The sequence below is a fragment of the Dermacentor silvarum genome, chromosome 10 (genome assembly GCF_013339745.2).
Source record: "Dermacentor silvarum isolate Dsil-2018 chromosome 10, BIME_Dsil_1.4, whole genome shotgun sequence".
NCBI lineage: Eukaryota > Metazoa > Arthropoda > Arachnida > Ixodida > Ixodidae > Dermacentor > Dermacentor silvarum.
In genome coordinates, this window is record NC_051163.1 from 14,028,903 (window position 1) to 14,045,313 (window position 16,411).

The 16,411-nt window shown below is 44.0% G+C and overlaps 1 protein-coding gene across 4 annotated transcripts; it reads left to right on the forward strand.

Annotated features, from left to right (window-relative positions):
- The first annotated feature begins 858 nt into the window (after nucleotides 1–858).
- Nucleotides 859–13,645, forward strand: LOC119431374 (uncharacterized). Of its 4 annotated transcripts, none has more exons than XM_049656921.1 (8): nucleotides 859–1,325; nucleotides 1,801–1,869; nucleotides 2,436–2,651; nucleotides 3,638–3,748; nucleotides 4,870–5,005; nucleotides 9,747–9,981; nucleotides 11,871–12,113; nucleotides 13,343–13,645. In XM_049656921.1, the coding sequence occupies exons 1-6, from the start codon at nucleotides 1,002–1,004 to the stop codon at nucleotides 9,845–9,847; spliced, it is 957 nt and encodes a 318-aa protein (XP_049512878.1). In that variant the 5' UTR covers nucleotides 859–1,001; the 3' UTR covers nucleotides 9,848–9,981; nucleotides 11,871–12,113; nucleotides 13,343–13,645. The 4 variants fall into 4 exon arrangements, with proteins under 4 accessions (XP_049512878.1, XP_049512881.1, XP_049512879.1 ...); XM_049656924.1 differs by having other exon boundaries at nucleotides 11,912–12,113; XM_049656922.1 differs by lacking the exon at nucleotides 11,871–12,113.
- Nucleotides 13,646–16,411: the final 2,766 nt, after the last annotated feature.

Consider the following 16,411-nt stretch of genomic DNA (forward strand, 5'->3'; position numbering starts at 1 on the left):
TACTGGACGTACGTTTTGGAGTCTGAATTAAACCACTCTCCTAAATGCAAGTGAAACTGGAAGCGAAATAAAGCACTGGGATAGTTTCGGAATTGAGTACGTGAGCACTGCACTTGATATAGTTCAAAATCTTGCTCTGGTGGTTGCGAAAACGCTGACAGGAATCAGAAGTACATTAACCTTAACTGAATCTCAACATTCAACGCGTAAACTTACCAGTCTGTGAGCACTCGCTCCAGCCAACTCGGATACAGCATGCAGCGCATTGCACAACCACGCCAATTAATGTCGTTACCTGAAGCTCAAAAGTTTGCATAAAGATGACCACCCCCTCCCGCGCTCTCCTACAAGAACACATAATTCGCTAGCTTCAGTGCATTGCCCCTGCAACTCATGCGGACGACGTCGAGCGCGGAGCAACTGCAGATTTAAGCAAGTTCGGCGACATGAGACAAGTGAATGTGTTGTGCTTTCTAATTCCTAAAGGCAAATGAGGCAACTTACCTGTCGTCCGAGACTGGGAAACTAACATGTCAGAGGCTCCGGGCATACCACATTACACTACACTGTCACATTCATGTTCACACATAAGGCAAGTTAGGCGCCTTCGCAATCTCGTTGCCCGCCATTGGGGATTGTGCTTGGAAATCCGTCGTTACAGTGTACCGTCGTCTGCAACCGATTGACTCGAGCTGATAAGCAGCAACTAAAGAACTGAGAACAATAAATTTACGCGATAACTTAGAAAAGTATTTAAAGTCTCGAACACCTTCATTTACATTTAAAGTTTGATGTAGCGTAAATGTTATTTTCATTATTAAACTACCACCACCATTTGATGAGGGCGCGTCCATCGCAAGCGCTGATGGTACGGTGGACGGAATGTTTTGGTTGTAAATACGAAGTATGTTGCGACCACAAATCGTGCGATTGCTTCCGTAGATTTGGCGTGGTCGTAGATTGCCTGTCACGCCGCATCCTACCGCAAACATCTGAGCGAGATGCCCCGTTCTTGTGACGTCTTGGGTTGCCCGAACGGTGCAGGCAACTCTGCTGTATCGTATCACGTAGTGCCGCGGGATGAACCAAGACGTTCCGAATGGCTTGCTGCCGTACCCATGCGAAAGCGCGAGGGACGAGCGCGGCCTAAGTTGATGGTGTGCTCGCTGCACTTCTCTCCTTGTGATTACGTCTACGATCCCACCCTGAGAGTGTTGCTGGGTTGCAACCAAAGGCCGGCGCTTTCCCGCACGGCTGTTCCTACGATCGCGCCTTTGACACGCCAAGAGCTAGCCTTGTTGCAGCAGATCGGAAGTGTTGACACGGTGAGTGAACTTGTTTCATTTTCGATTATAGAACTATGGCACAGCAGTGCTGATACATTCACAAACACACATCCCGTAGCTTTATGAAACGAAACATACGATCGAGCTAGATGCCGGTGTTCTTACTAACAGTGCGACTTGTTGCAAACGGCCACCGGCGAAGACAAGGACGGGGCTTGCTCTTTCACAGACCGCTTATCAGAAGTAGCAGGGCATACGTGCTAATCATCTGCGGCACTCAGCTCAGATGCCTTGCTAATCGGCTTGAACGATTGCGTTGTAGCATCTTGCATACCTTGCACGCTGCTGATGACTGCGAGTTTGTTGTTGTTGCCTTCCGTACTGCCTTTTGTCGTCTTTGACTTCATGGCCTGAACAAAGGTTACTTTGATGTACTTGCAGCTGTTCTTGCGGCCTAAAGTCGGCAATATTTATGCATTGTAATGACACCTGACGTCTTAATTGTTTTCTATAGGCTAACAACGCCAGCTCAAACCCCTTTGGTGATGACGGCTGCAACACGCACATTGAAGAAGATGCGGACGTAAGTATACGTATGAGAAACTTTTTGAGCATTTGCAGTGGTCACAGTGATGATAACAATCAAGCCTGCAGCAGGTCATAAGACTCATGTTCCCTAAATGAAACATGCCTTTCCTCGACTTCAAGAACATTTTCCTAGTGTTGTGGCGTTTTCATTTGAAGTTCATCTGCACAAACCTGACCCGGGAATACCAATTGTCAATGTAACCAAGTGTAATCAATTTGGCCAAAAACCACCCTTGTTTTCATGAAAAGCCTGCTCACAAGGGTCCACCATGCTTTGAGAAAGTTGAGGTTCCATAAATGTGCACAGTGGAATTCTTGTGTTGACCCTGTGCCATGCATCGTAGCTGTTGTATGCTTCTGTATTAGCTAGGCATATCAAGTGTACTCTCTTCAAAAGACCACTTCCACAAGCATTATTGTGATACTGGATATTTGGCCAAGCATGGTGTAAGGAAGCATTGTCTCTTTCACTCCCTGAACCACTTCGTGGCTGCCGTGAACCTCTCCCCTATCCCCAAAAGTTGCAGACCACAAACTGAGAAGTGTTGGCCTATTTTACAGGTACTGCCAGTGGTCATCAATCTTGTCGAGGGCCAGCCTTCGTCATCATGGTTGCAAATGGATGAACTCATCAGGGCAGACAGCTGGGATCCACCAAGTGGAGCAATGCCTGCTGACTCAAGTGAATGCATGAGGTCCTCCCCACATGAGAACTTCAATGGGAGTGTCAGAAACACAGTGGCAGTGTCACCTAAACACATAGAGCTTAGCTTACCGGTTGGTAATTATTCTTTGTATCACCACTTTGCGCACCTTGTTACTGCTGAGAAGGGTCTGAGACCTGCCACTTCTGAAGTCACACTAACCCTCGTATTGGGAAATGCTTCTTAACTTGAAGCCCACGCTTGACTTGATCTAAATGACGCCTGTCGTGAATGTGCCGAAGGAAATGCATTGAGCATTTTTGGCATGTTCACGCCAGGCATCATTTACATCAAGCCAAGCAGGGGCTTGAAGTTTAGATGCATTTCTGAATACAAGGGTGAGTCATACACAATGATGTTGCAGTCTACTTGACTACCAGATTTATGCATAGCTTTAGACCCTTGGAACCAGTCATTCATAATAGAGGTTGAACAGATACAGTATTTCGCTAGGAAATTTAGTTCTGTGTGAGGGGACACGTCGATTAGCCTTGTTCACCAGGTTTCACCTTCTGGAATTTGCTGTGTGTGTGAAAACAGCAAGACAAAAGTTATTTTTACAACCTGTATCAATCAAGGCATGTTGAATCTGAGTTCCAAGTTGTGCCTACTGAATATCGCTGCATTTAAATCCTTCCACTTGCTTCTTTCCACAGTCCCACAATGATTTTGACGATTGCTTTGCATGACAAATGATGTGCAAGCTTGAGGCCGAAATCTCATTTGATGGTCAGTGTGGTTATAGAAAATTAGCACATCTTGAAGCCAGCCTATTAGAAGGCGCAGTCTTGAGCATCCTTACTTGCATAGAAAACTTTTCTAGGTACTGTGCAATTTCTCAAAACTTTTCCATGCACACCTTGCTGTTAGCCACAAACACTGAAATGCCTTGGCAGCTGCTGATTTGAATCTTGTAATGAAAAGCAGCAGTTCTCAAGCATGGTTGTATCGATATCGTTCTCCCTTCATTGCTGAGGCTCCCTAGTATCCCCATTAAATCTGTAATGATTCCATAAAGGTCATGACTTGCAGTTTGGAGAGCACTGGCTTATCCTGCAGGTCTTGCCACTGGACGTCAATATTGTCGAAGGCCAGCCCTCATCATTGTGGTTGAAAAATGAAGGAGTTACCAAGGCAGACAACTGGTGTTCCCCAAATGGAAAGACATCGGTAAGCCTGAATCCTTCTCCACATCAGGATTTGTTTAATGTGAGCAACAGCAGCACTGTGGTCACAGTGGCCGAACACATGGCTTTTGCTCCCAGTGGTTGGTTGTGATACCTTGCAATCGCCATTTCATTCAGCGACATAGCAATATTTTAATCAACCATTTACTGAGTAAGCTAAATGATAAAGATTAAGTATGGCTGTGCTGCACTTAGTTTGTCTTTGTCTGAATTCTCTCCTTATGTCATCTTTCAGCAAAAAGCTTCCTCATGATTAATGAGCTTATCAAAGCTTCCACCATGAAAAAAAGGAGAGGGCAGCACTGGTGGAGTAACAGCTAAAGATTGAGACGTAGTGGCCCTGCAAAGTCGGAAAACAAAGAAAAAAAGCCTTTGATAGATACATACAGTTGAACACCTTTACAGCGAATGCCTCTACAGCAAAATGACCTGTATAACGAAGGATTGATTATGTCCCGACTGAATTCCTATGTGTTGTAAATGCCTTTACAACGCAGACCACTACAACGAATTTGCTTGCACAACGAAGGAATTTGGTGTCCCCAGCAGCTGATCTGTGGCTTTACAACAAACACCATGTAGCGGTTCTGCCACTGCTCTAGGCAGACGTCACTGAGTTGCGCTCCACGCTAGCGCTAACGGCAGCACTAGCTACACACTTGACCTGTGTGCCGATGTCAGAAGTAGTCCTGCTGCACTGCTGCTTCAGGGATCATTCAACTCGTATGCTGCTTGTAATCGTAACTGACTACCACCGACGACGTCTTCAAAGCCATCTAGGTTGAAAAGGACGTGAATGTCTACGAAGGCAACAGCGATGAAGATCCTGTAAATTAACCATGAATTTGTTGGAAAGAGAGGCAATAGCAGCATTCGATGATCCACAGCTTTACTCTGCATAGCTCATGCATTTCACCACTGAGCATGCTGTGAACCTCGATGCAATAAGGTTGGCCGCAGTCGCACATTCTGTCCCATGAATTGTGGCCGAAAAAACTGTTGGCACCATACTAGTCATGTGATAACACCCTAGCTTTAGTGTTTACCCCGAGTTCTGTTTGTGAAAAACTCAAGCTCTTGATTACTCTTTTTAATCGATCGTAGGCCTTTGCTGCTGACAGCAGAAGAAAAGAGACACAAGAACACCCTCAACTGAATGTCAACAAAACAAGCAAAATATGTCATCGCGGTGTTGGACACAACAAAATGGTACAGGTTTGCATCCGTGGAAAGAGCACTGGTGAGTCCACTTGCATTAGGAATGGTGGTCAAACATTTCTCACTCATCATAGAGTTACAGTCGCCGACCGATAAATCGGACACCGATAATTCGGACATGCTCGGTAATTTGAACAGCTTCGCGGCACTGCCAATGGCCCTGTAGACTTAATGTGTAAAGGCGACCAATATTTCGGACAGCCGCCAGCTCTACATTCAATTATGCGGACTCCATCCGTGACTGCAGCGTACGCGAATTCTGCCGCCATTATCTCCTCTGGCAACCTCGATGAGACATGAAGTATGGCCTCATAGATACGAGACATCAAGTATGGCCTCAGAGATTGCACATAAAACGGTAATGTTTGAGGCCTTGTCTCGGTCACAGCACTATGCCTCAAATTAAATTACAAATGCTGATCTTGGAGGCGTTGCCTGAATTGTGAGGTCGCATCAACATAGCGATCATCACATCCTATTCCGGTATCCCAGCGCATGGCCCGCTTGCTCACACCATTCGCTTTGTTTAGTTGGTGTTCCAGACAGCGCGCTGCTAGCTCCAAGAAGTATTTCTCGTGAAGTTATCGACAGGCCGCGTCAAATGGCACCAATGGTCCCCTCGCAGTCTGACTCCGAATGAGTCTTGAGTCGTAGTCCGAATGACCCTGACTCCGCAACTGAAGAGCCTGAACTGCCGCCTACTACAACGAGCTCAAATGCGGACATCATTGATGACCTGCTAGGCTGCAGTGTGCCGATTCCTGCCGCCATTACATTTGAAGACTTTGCAGACGTCAACAGCGCGGTGTTGTGTGCCAAACTGAACGATGATGAAATAATTGAGCAAGTTTCTCCACCGTCAAACAACGACTCTAACTCGGATGATGATGTGCCGTGCGGATCTGACTTGAGCCTTTGCAGTCCTTGCATCAGCGTACAGCGACAACAGAAAACTGGCAGAAATATAGGCATACTTGGTTGCATGTAAGCGGAAGTGTGTGCAGCAACGAATCGACCACTTCTTCCTTGTACAGGGGCATTAAAACCTAAATAAAATTATTTTTTTGGGCACATTAGTTTTTTCGGACATTCGTTAGTCCGGACTTACTTACGTTCCCCGTGAAGTCCGAATTATCGGTTGTCGAATGTAGTAATAACTTACCCTACAGGAAAATCTGTGATAAAAATGGGGCAGAACCATCTACAATGATTTTCAATGTAACCAAATAGTGTGAACAAACGAGCGAGAGAGAGCAAGAGAGCAAGCAAAGAGAGAGAGAGAGCAAACGAATGTTTTTACAGCGAAGCTGTTAAGGGCTAGGCTCCCCAGGATCGTGTCCGCATGTAGAAAAAAACTATCGTCATCAGCATTGAATAGAGTGTCATCGTCTTTTTGAGCGCACGTCCCCTCCCGGCGGCTGAGCCCCCGCTATCTCTCTTCTCTTGCGCCAGCCGACCTTTTTTATGCTGCATTCCCCCCTGAGTAGAGTTAGGCCAGCTGCGAGGCTAGCGCGGCAAGCGTGTTGGAAGCTGCGCCATACTAAGTTGAGCCCTGCTGGGAGGCTAACGAGGCTAGGCCGGCGGCGCTCCTTCTTTGCTGGATAGATGCTATGAGCGTCCCCTTTGAAATGGGGTGGTGGGTTGCGCCACCGAGCATCCCTCTGCCTCGGCGCCACCTCGTGGAGTCATATGAAAATGCCGGGTTGGCAGCGTTTTCAAACTTAGGATTGTAAAAAAAAATGTGCCGCAGTTTTTGCCGGATCTTAGGTTTGCTTCTTCATTATGTGACGTAGGTCACCCTGGCAACCATGCGAGCGCGTTAGCGCTTCTGTGCGCGCCACGATTAGCGTAGCCGTCTTTAATAAAACGCTTTGACGGGACGGTGATCGCGACTGTGTACGTTCCACCTGCAATGCCTATAAAAGACATTGAAACGTTCATGATAGACATGTTCGGTTAGGTGATGCCCAATGATGATACGCCCATCCTCATCGTTGGGGCAATATTCACTACAGCAGACCCACCATAGTCACAGCTTCGCTGGCTTCCATCTTCACAGTAGTGGAAGGGCTCTGAATTGTTTCTTTATGTGTTTTTTGACGAGTCCAACCATCAATCCTTCAGAACCAACAATAAAAATGACGGAAAGAGCCAATGAAAGCTATTCGTGTTGAAGTTCCAACTGCAAAAGCACCGCTATGATGCAGTTCTCATTGTGGCCAGGGAAATTATAGTTATATTGGCTAAAATTAATCTTATATAAGGCTAAAAATACTTTAAATATAGTGCAAAAATAAGCATCTGCAAGTAGCATGTATACCTATAGATGATATGTAAAGTTCATTCCATATATTTCTTAGAAGAATCCTGTGGTTATTCAAAATTTGGTATGCTTGAGAGGGTGTACTTGCAGATAATTAGATGGTGCCACCGACTTACTAAGGCTCGTGATTGCGAGTCTCGTCTGAATCACATCTTGTCTGCGCTTTCTGTTGACTTCTACTGAGAACTTAACTTTACCCATACTGGATGTGACAAATGCAGCTTTGTTAAATATTGTGAGCCTTTATTGTTCCGCCTCATCATACAGTTAGTATTTTGTGTACTGTTATTCATCTTAATTTCAGCTTATGTTGGGCAGGTTTATGAGCAGCCAACAACCTATTATTTTTATTATTATTATTATTGTCATCATCATCATCATAAGAAATTTAAGTAATACAATGAAAGATTGTGAAAATATTGTGAGCAATCGATTTGTGCTTTGCACATTGCAATGAGTGTGGTGTGTTATAATTTGATAAAATCTTGGCACCTTCAGAAGCATTATTCTGCTGTTCGTGGTCATTAAAGAAACGCCCGTGTGCTTGCGTTCTAGTGCACGTTAAAGAACCCCAGGTGGTCAAAATTAATCCGGAGCCCTCCACTACGGCGTGCCTCATAATCAGAACTGGTTTTGGCACGTAAAACCCCAGAAAAAAAGAAGTAAACAAAACCACAGTGCACTCTCAAGCTCAAGCACTTCACCCGCTGCCTACCAGAGGCGTGATGGCAGGCCTCGCAATAATATACATTTCTAGAGAACTCATTTAATCGTCTGATACCAAACAAGCCCACTTTGGCCTCAAATGGCTGCTGTCATGCAAGTGGGATGTCATTGTTCAGGCGACTGTGCTTCCCTGAACTCTGAGCAGACAAAGTGCCAGTACTTAGCAGGCTGTGCTGTGGAAACTATGCTAGTAGTGCAGTCATAGAAGTGGTTGTGCATTTTGCAGCGCAGTTGTTTTCGACCTGCGGCACCTTCTGTGGAATAACTACTTGATATTTTAAAACTACAACTTGTTGTCTAAGATTACATCAAATCACGCTTTATTTGGCCATATTTTTGCTTCCAGTATGAGACGTACTATGTTTCGAGCACAAGCGCTATGGGTACAAATCGCCAGTGGTCGCAAAAACATGTCACTTCGCTTGTTCAAATTTGTCACCTTCTATGTCATAATTTAGTTAAATTTTGTGACATAAAAGTATTAGAATTAATGTTACATCAAATTAAATTATTCATACCTTTATCTTTGTTTCATATGCTGTCTTGTTGCGATATGGTTTTCTTATTTCATGTTCAAAGCCGTTCTGCGAGGTACACAATATTTGTATAGCAGAGTTTTAAGTCTTGTACTGTCCAACACTGTCTATATCAATGAGATGTGAATGTACTCACGCTTCCATGCACTTTGCATTTATTGTCCTTTCCATCCAGCCACTGAGTTCTCGTAGATACAACCTGTGTAAGTTTGCTTTCCCTAAGAGTTGTCCATAATTTTAGCTGGCCATAACAGTGAAGGTCATATTAACCAGGCGTGACTACTATTAATGGCAAGAATGTGTTGCTGAGCAATTAGTGCTTACTGTATTAAAAGCGTTGAAATTCTTTATCTTTACTTATTTCAAGGACAACATAAGCACAATACACTCAGGAAAATGTGTGGACATGAACGTTTGTGGTTACAAAATTTTAAACATTAACATTTGTCGTATTTATGAGGATTCCACCTGATAGGTCTAACTTAACATCTTTCAATTTGAGTTGGCCGAGTATGCCAGACCTGTCAAAGTGAGGATTATCATAAGTTATGCTATGTATGTTATGCAAAAAAGTAACCGCTTATGGGTTTTCTGCACCACTGAGACGGCATTGTCATCTGACTTGCACTACTGGTGTGTTTCTTATCAAGCTTAGTTGGGTGGCTTGCATGACATCCTTGATGTCACAAATACGTTCAATAAACTTTGCACAAGGGATTCTTCACTGCAATAAATTGAAAATTCGAAAGTAGCGTGTAATTTCTAAATGTTAAATAATTTACACCACTGCGGTGCCAACCATATCCTCTGCTGTAACCCTCAGGAGGTGTGCATCATTTAAGAAAAGAAAATCACAACCAAAAATTTTATTTCTCCAATTCCTTCAAAATTAAATGTATCTGTCTATTCAGTTTCATTGACCTTGAACTGGATGCAGCCACTGTACATGCATGTTTCTTCTTTCCAACATAGCACAGTTCAGAGTGAACATGTACTGTACTAAGTACTGCTCTAGTTTATCACTATATAGTCTATAACCATAGTAGTATTACTGTAGTCTATTCACTACTCACGACACTACGCACTTGCATCTGACATTTTTTCGAGGGCAAATATTATTGCTGCTCAGACTCCTCAATTTTAGTCAGTATCTCACATCATGCTTTTTTTTGCTGCAGGGGCTCAGGTGAATATGATTATGAAGGATATTATGAGTCAGGGTCTGCAAACTGATATTTCTGACATGACGATGTTGACATCAGCATCAACTCAAACATAGTGATGTACCTCTGAAGAGGGTGGGACCAGCAGGCTTGGCCTGACACCCTAAAAACATGATGCAAAGGCTTTAACATACAGGCTTTGAGATGTCACACCTCGGGTTGCTCCACAGATGCAACTACTGGATGACAGGTAAGCACGCTTCACTGTCTTGTTGGAACATTATTGCCGATCAGTAAATCAGATAAATAAAAAACAATAGCAGATTTATAAAAAATAAAATAGCAGGCTATCACAAAGTTTTTCATCCATCCATCCATCACAGCTTCCCTGTAAGTCTGAATAATACTCCATCAGATCAAGTCATTTATTAATGCGATAGCGTTAAGGGCTCCTTGTCACAGAAAAGCCGGCACGGGCGTGCCGGCGTCGTTGGCGGAAATAATCATCCCGAACCACCCCAACCGCGCAGGCCCTGTGTGTGGCGCAAGGCGTTGGCAAAAAGCATTGAATTTCTCAAAGGAAATTCCTTCAGAAAAGTCGTAAAGTACAACGTAACCACAACCTACAGACATGATAGCGTCGAATTGTAATTTGAATGTAACCTTGGGTTACATATGTCGTACAGGACTGGGTACTGCTTGATTGTGTCCAGCAGCAGTTCCACAGAAAAAAACACAGCCGGTTCAGACATGGTGGACGTCATTTGCATTCTCTCAGCCGGATGTTTACATTCGTTCACCAGCACTTTCGCCGTCTTGGGTTCTGATTGGTTGCGGCCAAATCGGGCAACTTTCCCACGCTGAAAAAATTGGTCCGAATGCAATCCGGCCAAGCGGCTGCGGATTTTCCGCAAAGCAGAAAATCTGCAGCCACTTGGCCAGATCCGCCTGTCCGCGTGCCCGCTCCGCCTTCGGTGTGAACATGTCTTAAGTGTTGCTTTGAGAAGCTAAGTCCTATCACCTGAACAGTCATGCGCTAGTTTAGCTGGTATAACTCAGTTGGGTCTATCTTTGGGTAAATTGTTATTTCGTGAATAGCAGAATATTTTGGCACAGAAAGGGAAAGAAAAACGAGGACAAGTTGTGTTGTCATAAACTTGTACCCATTTTCTTTTTTTTTTTCTTTGTTGCGCTAAAGACCTCTTGTAATTCTAGTTCAACTATACTCTGTTTCATACATACAACACTGTGGAAGCTGCGCAAGTAGTGCGGTCATAGAAGTAATCACTCCGGAAGTGTTTCAGTGCAGTTCTTCATGTGCGACGCTTTCTGCGAAACACCTCCTTCATATATTGCAACTATACAACTTGTGGACATCAGGTTACATCGAATCACATATCGTTAGTGCACTTTTTTGCTTCAGGTGTATGAAGCACTATGTTTTAGTCATGAGCGTAAGCAGTGCGCTGGGGCCGCTGCTCACAGAAGTGTTTCACTCTACTCATTTGGTGGTAAAGAGGCTCAGAGCTACGATGCTTTCCATGTAATAAACACATAATATTTTGCTACGAACCAATGTGAGACAATGTTAAATTGAATTATACGATGCATGTCTGTCTCTTTTTTTTTGTATATGATGCACTATTTTTTAGTCGCAAGTGAAAAGAGTGGGAGAAGTCTCTCTAGCCTTCATAAGGCTGCCTGCTATGTATCAAACGGAGTATAAGTGAAGCTAAAGACCACACCATGAGCGATGGAACAAAAATATTATAGGCATAATGTTAAGAGACAGGAAGATAGCAGTGTAGATTAGGGAACAGATAGGTTGGGAATTGGGCAGGCCACATAGATAACCAGAGATCTATCAGATTAACAGAATAGGTGCTGAGGGTTGTTGTTGTTAGCACGTTTATAAAAAAAAAAAAAAAAGTGCTTACAGGAAGGGAAACACACTTGAGGACTGCAGAGAATTAGGTGATGTGATGAAATTTCGAACTTTGCAGGCATACATTGGAGTTACCTGATGGTAGATGGATAAGTTGAAATGGCATGTAGAGGCTTGCGTCCTGCAGTGAACATAACATAAGCTTTTTTTTTTTCTGATACTTTTTTTCATTGTTCTCCACATTTTCCTTGTAGCTAATCCTACATGGCCTGTACCCCTCCACATTCTGGTGCAGTAAATCATTTTAGGCTCAGGCATGGATTGCAGCTAGAATCGGAAGTGCGATGGACACGTCCGCAAGTTGTGAAGTCAGCCTTCTGTCAGAATGAATCTGAAGGGCAACATCAACACAGCCACTGTATTGGTGCTCCCTGGACTGCCATTGTTGTCTTCAACTGGCAGAAAACCTACCTTCTTACCGCTATGAGTGTGCCACTGTTTGCACCTTTTTCTGTTGTCAGGCTTGTACACAACTTGCTCGGACCAAACTTGCTACAAACTCCACCAAATTTTACATCTGGGCCATACTGCAATTATCCAAGGCAAGCAAGCCTTATCAAGTTCAACAATATTAGCGCTCTGTGTCTGGTCAAGACTGCACTCATCATATGTATATATGGCTTGCGAGAATGCTGTGTTGCCTGAGCTGTGAAATTTTAATGTGAACCAACAAGATTCGAGATTGTTGCAAGACTGTAGGTGAAAGATTTGCAAGACTCTTGTCACAATCTGTACTGTGGAGGTTTCCTTTTACATATTGTCATATTTCTTTGAAGCTTTATTGATAGAAAGGTCGCCTTCTTTCACTCTTCCTTCGCTATTTTCTTCCTTCTTATTCATCACTTGCTGTGGTGGCTTAGCGTCACTTATACAGGGCTGTTGAGCACAAGGTCAGTATTTCAGTTCCTAGGTGCATTGGCCACAGTTAGAGCTGGAGCAAGATGCAAAGAAATCTGTGCGTGAAAGATTTGAGTGCCCATTAAAGAGACACTAAATATAAAAATTTTAGCTGGATTATGAATTACCCTTAGTACCAAAAAATCTGCTCTTACCTTTTCGAAAGGCTTGTTAAACTACCGTAGAAAAATATTAAAAACAAAAGATGGCCAGTAAAGCCTCTTTAAAGTTTCCGCACCAGCCAACTGTGACATCATCAATTTTGACATTGTCTGCTCCGGCCTAGTTAATGATTTATAGTAAAGACGGACTACCTTCTAAGAGGCCCAAAGACTACAACGTCCCAGATGTGAATAAATACTTTAACATCCGTGACATCACAGTGCATCACCAGCACTGGGCTTTAGTGTGAAGTTAAAAAACTGTAAATGTGACCTTAATTTTCTCTTCTAATACACGACCTGTCTCCGCAAAATTAATTTATATAGAGTTATGAAAAAATGCTTCATCATAAACTGGTTTAGGGTTTACTTTAGTGTCCCTAAAGGAATCCGACAGGTCAAAATACATGCAGAGCCCTTCAATACTCACGACTTTAGTATTGCTAAGAGACACAAAAACCAAGCAGTCATTCTTTCTTAACAACACCTTTGGCCCAATGCCTATATGTTATGCACCACCAGTGAAATGTTGTACATGTATTGCCCCATGCTGATGGTTACAGTGTGACAAAATCAAGCCGACTTGCCAATGCCCTATTGTTTTTCAGAACTGCTGTCCCGGCAAATGGACACAGGAGCATGCATCAGGTCTTCTGATTGCTGCAAGGCAACAATACCTGAGACAGTATCACACTGAGCTGCATCAAATGGCGCATCGAAGATGGCCGGTCGTTTAAATGAAGACGGCATGCCAGAATTTGCAATAACCAGTAGCACTTTGTCGATGTTTTCATCCCTCCCAAGATGATGCAAACTTATTTGTGCGTGACCACAGTGGTGATGAAGATAGTGACCAAGAAAGAAGACAGTCAATGTCAGAATCAAAGAGAAATAAAGTAAGATGGCTGTCACTACTCCATAGCTGCTCTGTAGGAGGTCATTGCTTTGAGGAATTATGGCGAGCTCACCGACATAGGTGGAGGGCACCATTCATTGCTTCAGATTGCTGTGCAACAAAGGACTACCATAAACACAGGCTGGCCAAGGATAACGTAACAATTCTATTTGAATGCTACTAGCGTTTGACGTGGAACACGTATGGGTTTCCTTTGTAGCAATTGCTACGATTGGGTGGATGTCTCGTTTTCCATTTTAATTCAATGCTATACGTACTACTAGTAGAACCTCATTGATACAATCCCATTATGCACGATTTTCTGTATTCATGATTGAGGACACAAAAAATTACCCAATACAGTTACACTGATTTTTTACCGGTCCATACGTTCCTAGACAACACTACCTTTTGGCACCAACGTTCAGTAGGTCACCAAACTGCAATCATATGATACGTTTTCTGGCCGCTAGAACAGTAGCAGCACCCAGCAGCATCTTCTCCACAATACTCACCCACCCTTCTCGCATGACAATGCTGGTGCTCACCAAGTTTCTTATTCCGGTACCAGCAAATCTCCTTCCAGGTCGTCGCACACCACATTCACAGCTACCGCCACCAACACTACTGTGATAAGCATCTTCACTTATCTCTATCACAGTGTGTGGGTGGTAGTGCCGTTGGAAGCATACTGCATGCTTTTAATAGACGATAACCCAAACGCACCACTATTCCCTGCTGCAGCTGGCGCAAGGGGAGCGTCATGTATCACTCTGGCAGCATCGTAGGCCTTGTAGTATTCAGGTATTGCCCAGTAGCTCGATTTCATTAATATTTCACTCTTACAACAGTGTGCAATAGGAAAACGACAATGTGCGTCTCTGGTCACAGTTGTGCCTTACCAGCTCAACGCATGTCCACACCCAGGCCAAATTCCAGGAGCGCCAACATAAGCTTGCTGAGGACGTAAAAACGACAGCGCACATCTAGGGCCACTCAAGCCCTACCAGCTCGGCATCTCATGCTGCAACAATTCGCGCAATGCTTCGCATTACGTAGACGTCAACTACAGTTGAACCTCAATTTTTTTGTGCCTTCCGATCGATCGTACATTTTCTCGGTTAGTACGTTTTTTTCTAGCTTCTTTTTCCAAAACGTATTAACGAGGTTTTACTGTATTCTCTTTCGCGCTTTCTCAGTGGTCCAAGCACTGCTCCACTTACCCTATCACTGAGGCCGGGTGGTTGTGAACAGCAGATCATAAGGAATATAAGAGAGCGAAAGGGGATCCTTACATTACACCAGCCCTGTATTCTTACGGCTCATTTGACTGGTCATTTCAGAGCACTCTGGCAGCATTACTGAGGTCGTGCAATTCAGCTTTAAATCTCTTATGAGAATAGGGAGATCCATTAACAGCAATCGTGCTTTGTTATCCACCGGTGGAGCCCCTGTGTGCTCGCAGTAAAGCTCAGTTGCTGTCTTGCATGACCTTTGAAGCACCGAGAGAGAACACTGAAATAACCAGTCGAATATTTTTATTTCCGATACCTCAAAGGCTCCCGCAGGGGTTTTACTGAGGGGTGGGTGCGTAATTTTGTATAACATAAGTTAGTTCTTCGACGATGCGTTTAAAATGAAGAGGGTTCTCGTGAAAAACAGTTGAAGCGGGAAGGTCATTCCACTCTCTTGGGGTACAAACAAAAAATTAAGATAGATGAGAGGTGGTTCAGGTTGGCGGAGAATACACTGCCTTGTTGTGGTTGGTCCGGTTGGAACGGCGGTAAGGTGGCAAAATGTAGGAGGTCCAGGGAAATGCATGGAAGAACTTGTGGAATAGCGATAGACGGGCAGCTTTTCGGCGAAGTACAAGGTTAGATAGGTTAGCCCATGACTTAAGTTCTGTAGTACTGCATGCAAGTGAAGAAGTTATCAGAGAAAATAAACAGCGCTGTGCGATTTTGGATTCCTTCCAACATGTTAATATGGTTGGCTTGATAAGGGTCCCTATAGCAAATGCTTATTCGGCTTTAGGTCTGATAAAAAAAGTACAATATGCTAGATGTCTGACAAAGGCGGGAGCAAGTCTGAGGCTACGGCGCAAGTAGCCAAGCCTCGGCATGCCATTAGTCGACTACGGTCAAAAATACATTGTGTGACAGCGTTCAGCAAAACGCTTCACTGGCACTATAGGCCTCCTGTCCACAATATCCAATGAGTGAGTTGTAAAAATGATATCACTCGAAAAAATTTAGAATATGATTCCAGGAATCTGAAAGCTGCCACCTGGGCATCAAAGTAACTAGGCATCCTGCGTTAGGGGACACTGAAGGCAGATATTAAGTCAACATGTACTGTTAGAGTACCATTCTACAAACCTCGCAGTGCTTGTTTCATGCCAAGAAAAGACTTAGTTCAGCATAAAATTGCGTCTAAAAGGTCTGCATACCTTTAGCGCAATTCAAATCACCCACCCCCGAGCGGGGAGTGATGATGTTGCATATGCCATCTCTGCCCTTTACTGCCATCGGTGAGTAAAACAGTAGCCGACAGACAGCACTACGGTTTTAAGCGCAACACGCATGTGCACAGCCATGGAGAAACCGAGCCAAGACAGAGCATTGGATTTGTTGCTGCAGTTGCTCTTGGTCAAGTGGCGTGGACCTTTCGGGCATCCTGCGACACCACATGGACATGGCATTCTCTGCTACTTGCAGTTTGTGCGAGTTGCGAGCCAGCAAAACAAGTGCAGCACTATGCGATAATGACGCGAAACTACTGA

Excerpts from the sequence above, each read along its gene's own strand:
- LOC119431374 (XM_049656921.1), top strand. The coding sequence starts at position 1,002 with ATGCCCCGTTCTTGTGACGTCTTGGGTTGCCCGAACGGTGCAGGCAAC. Across the intron at positions 2,652-3,637 it reads ACATAGAGCTTAGCTTACCG|GTCTTGCCACTGGACGTCAA; the intron begins GTTGGTAATTAT and ends CTTATCCTGCAG. Across the intron at positions 3,749-4,869 it reads CCCCAAATGGAAAGACATCG|GCCTTTGCTGCTGACAGCAG; the intron begins GTAAGCCTGAAT and ends AATCGATCGTAG.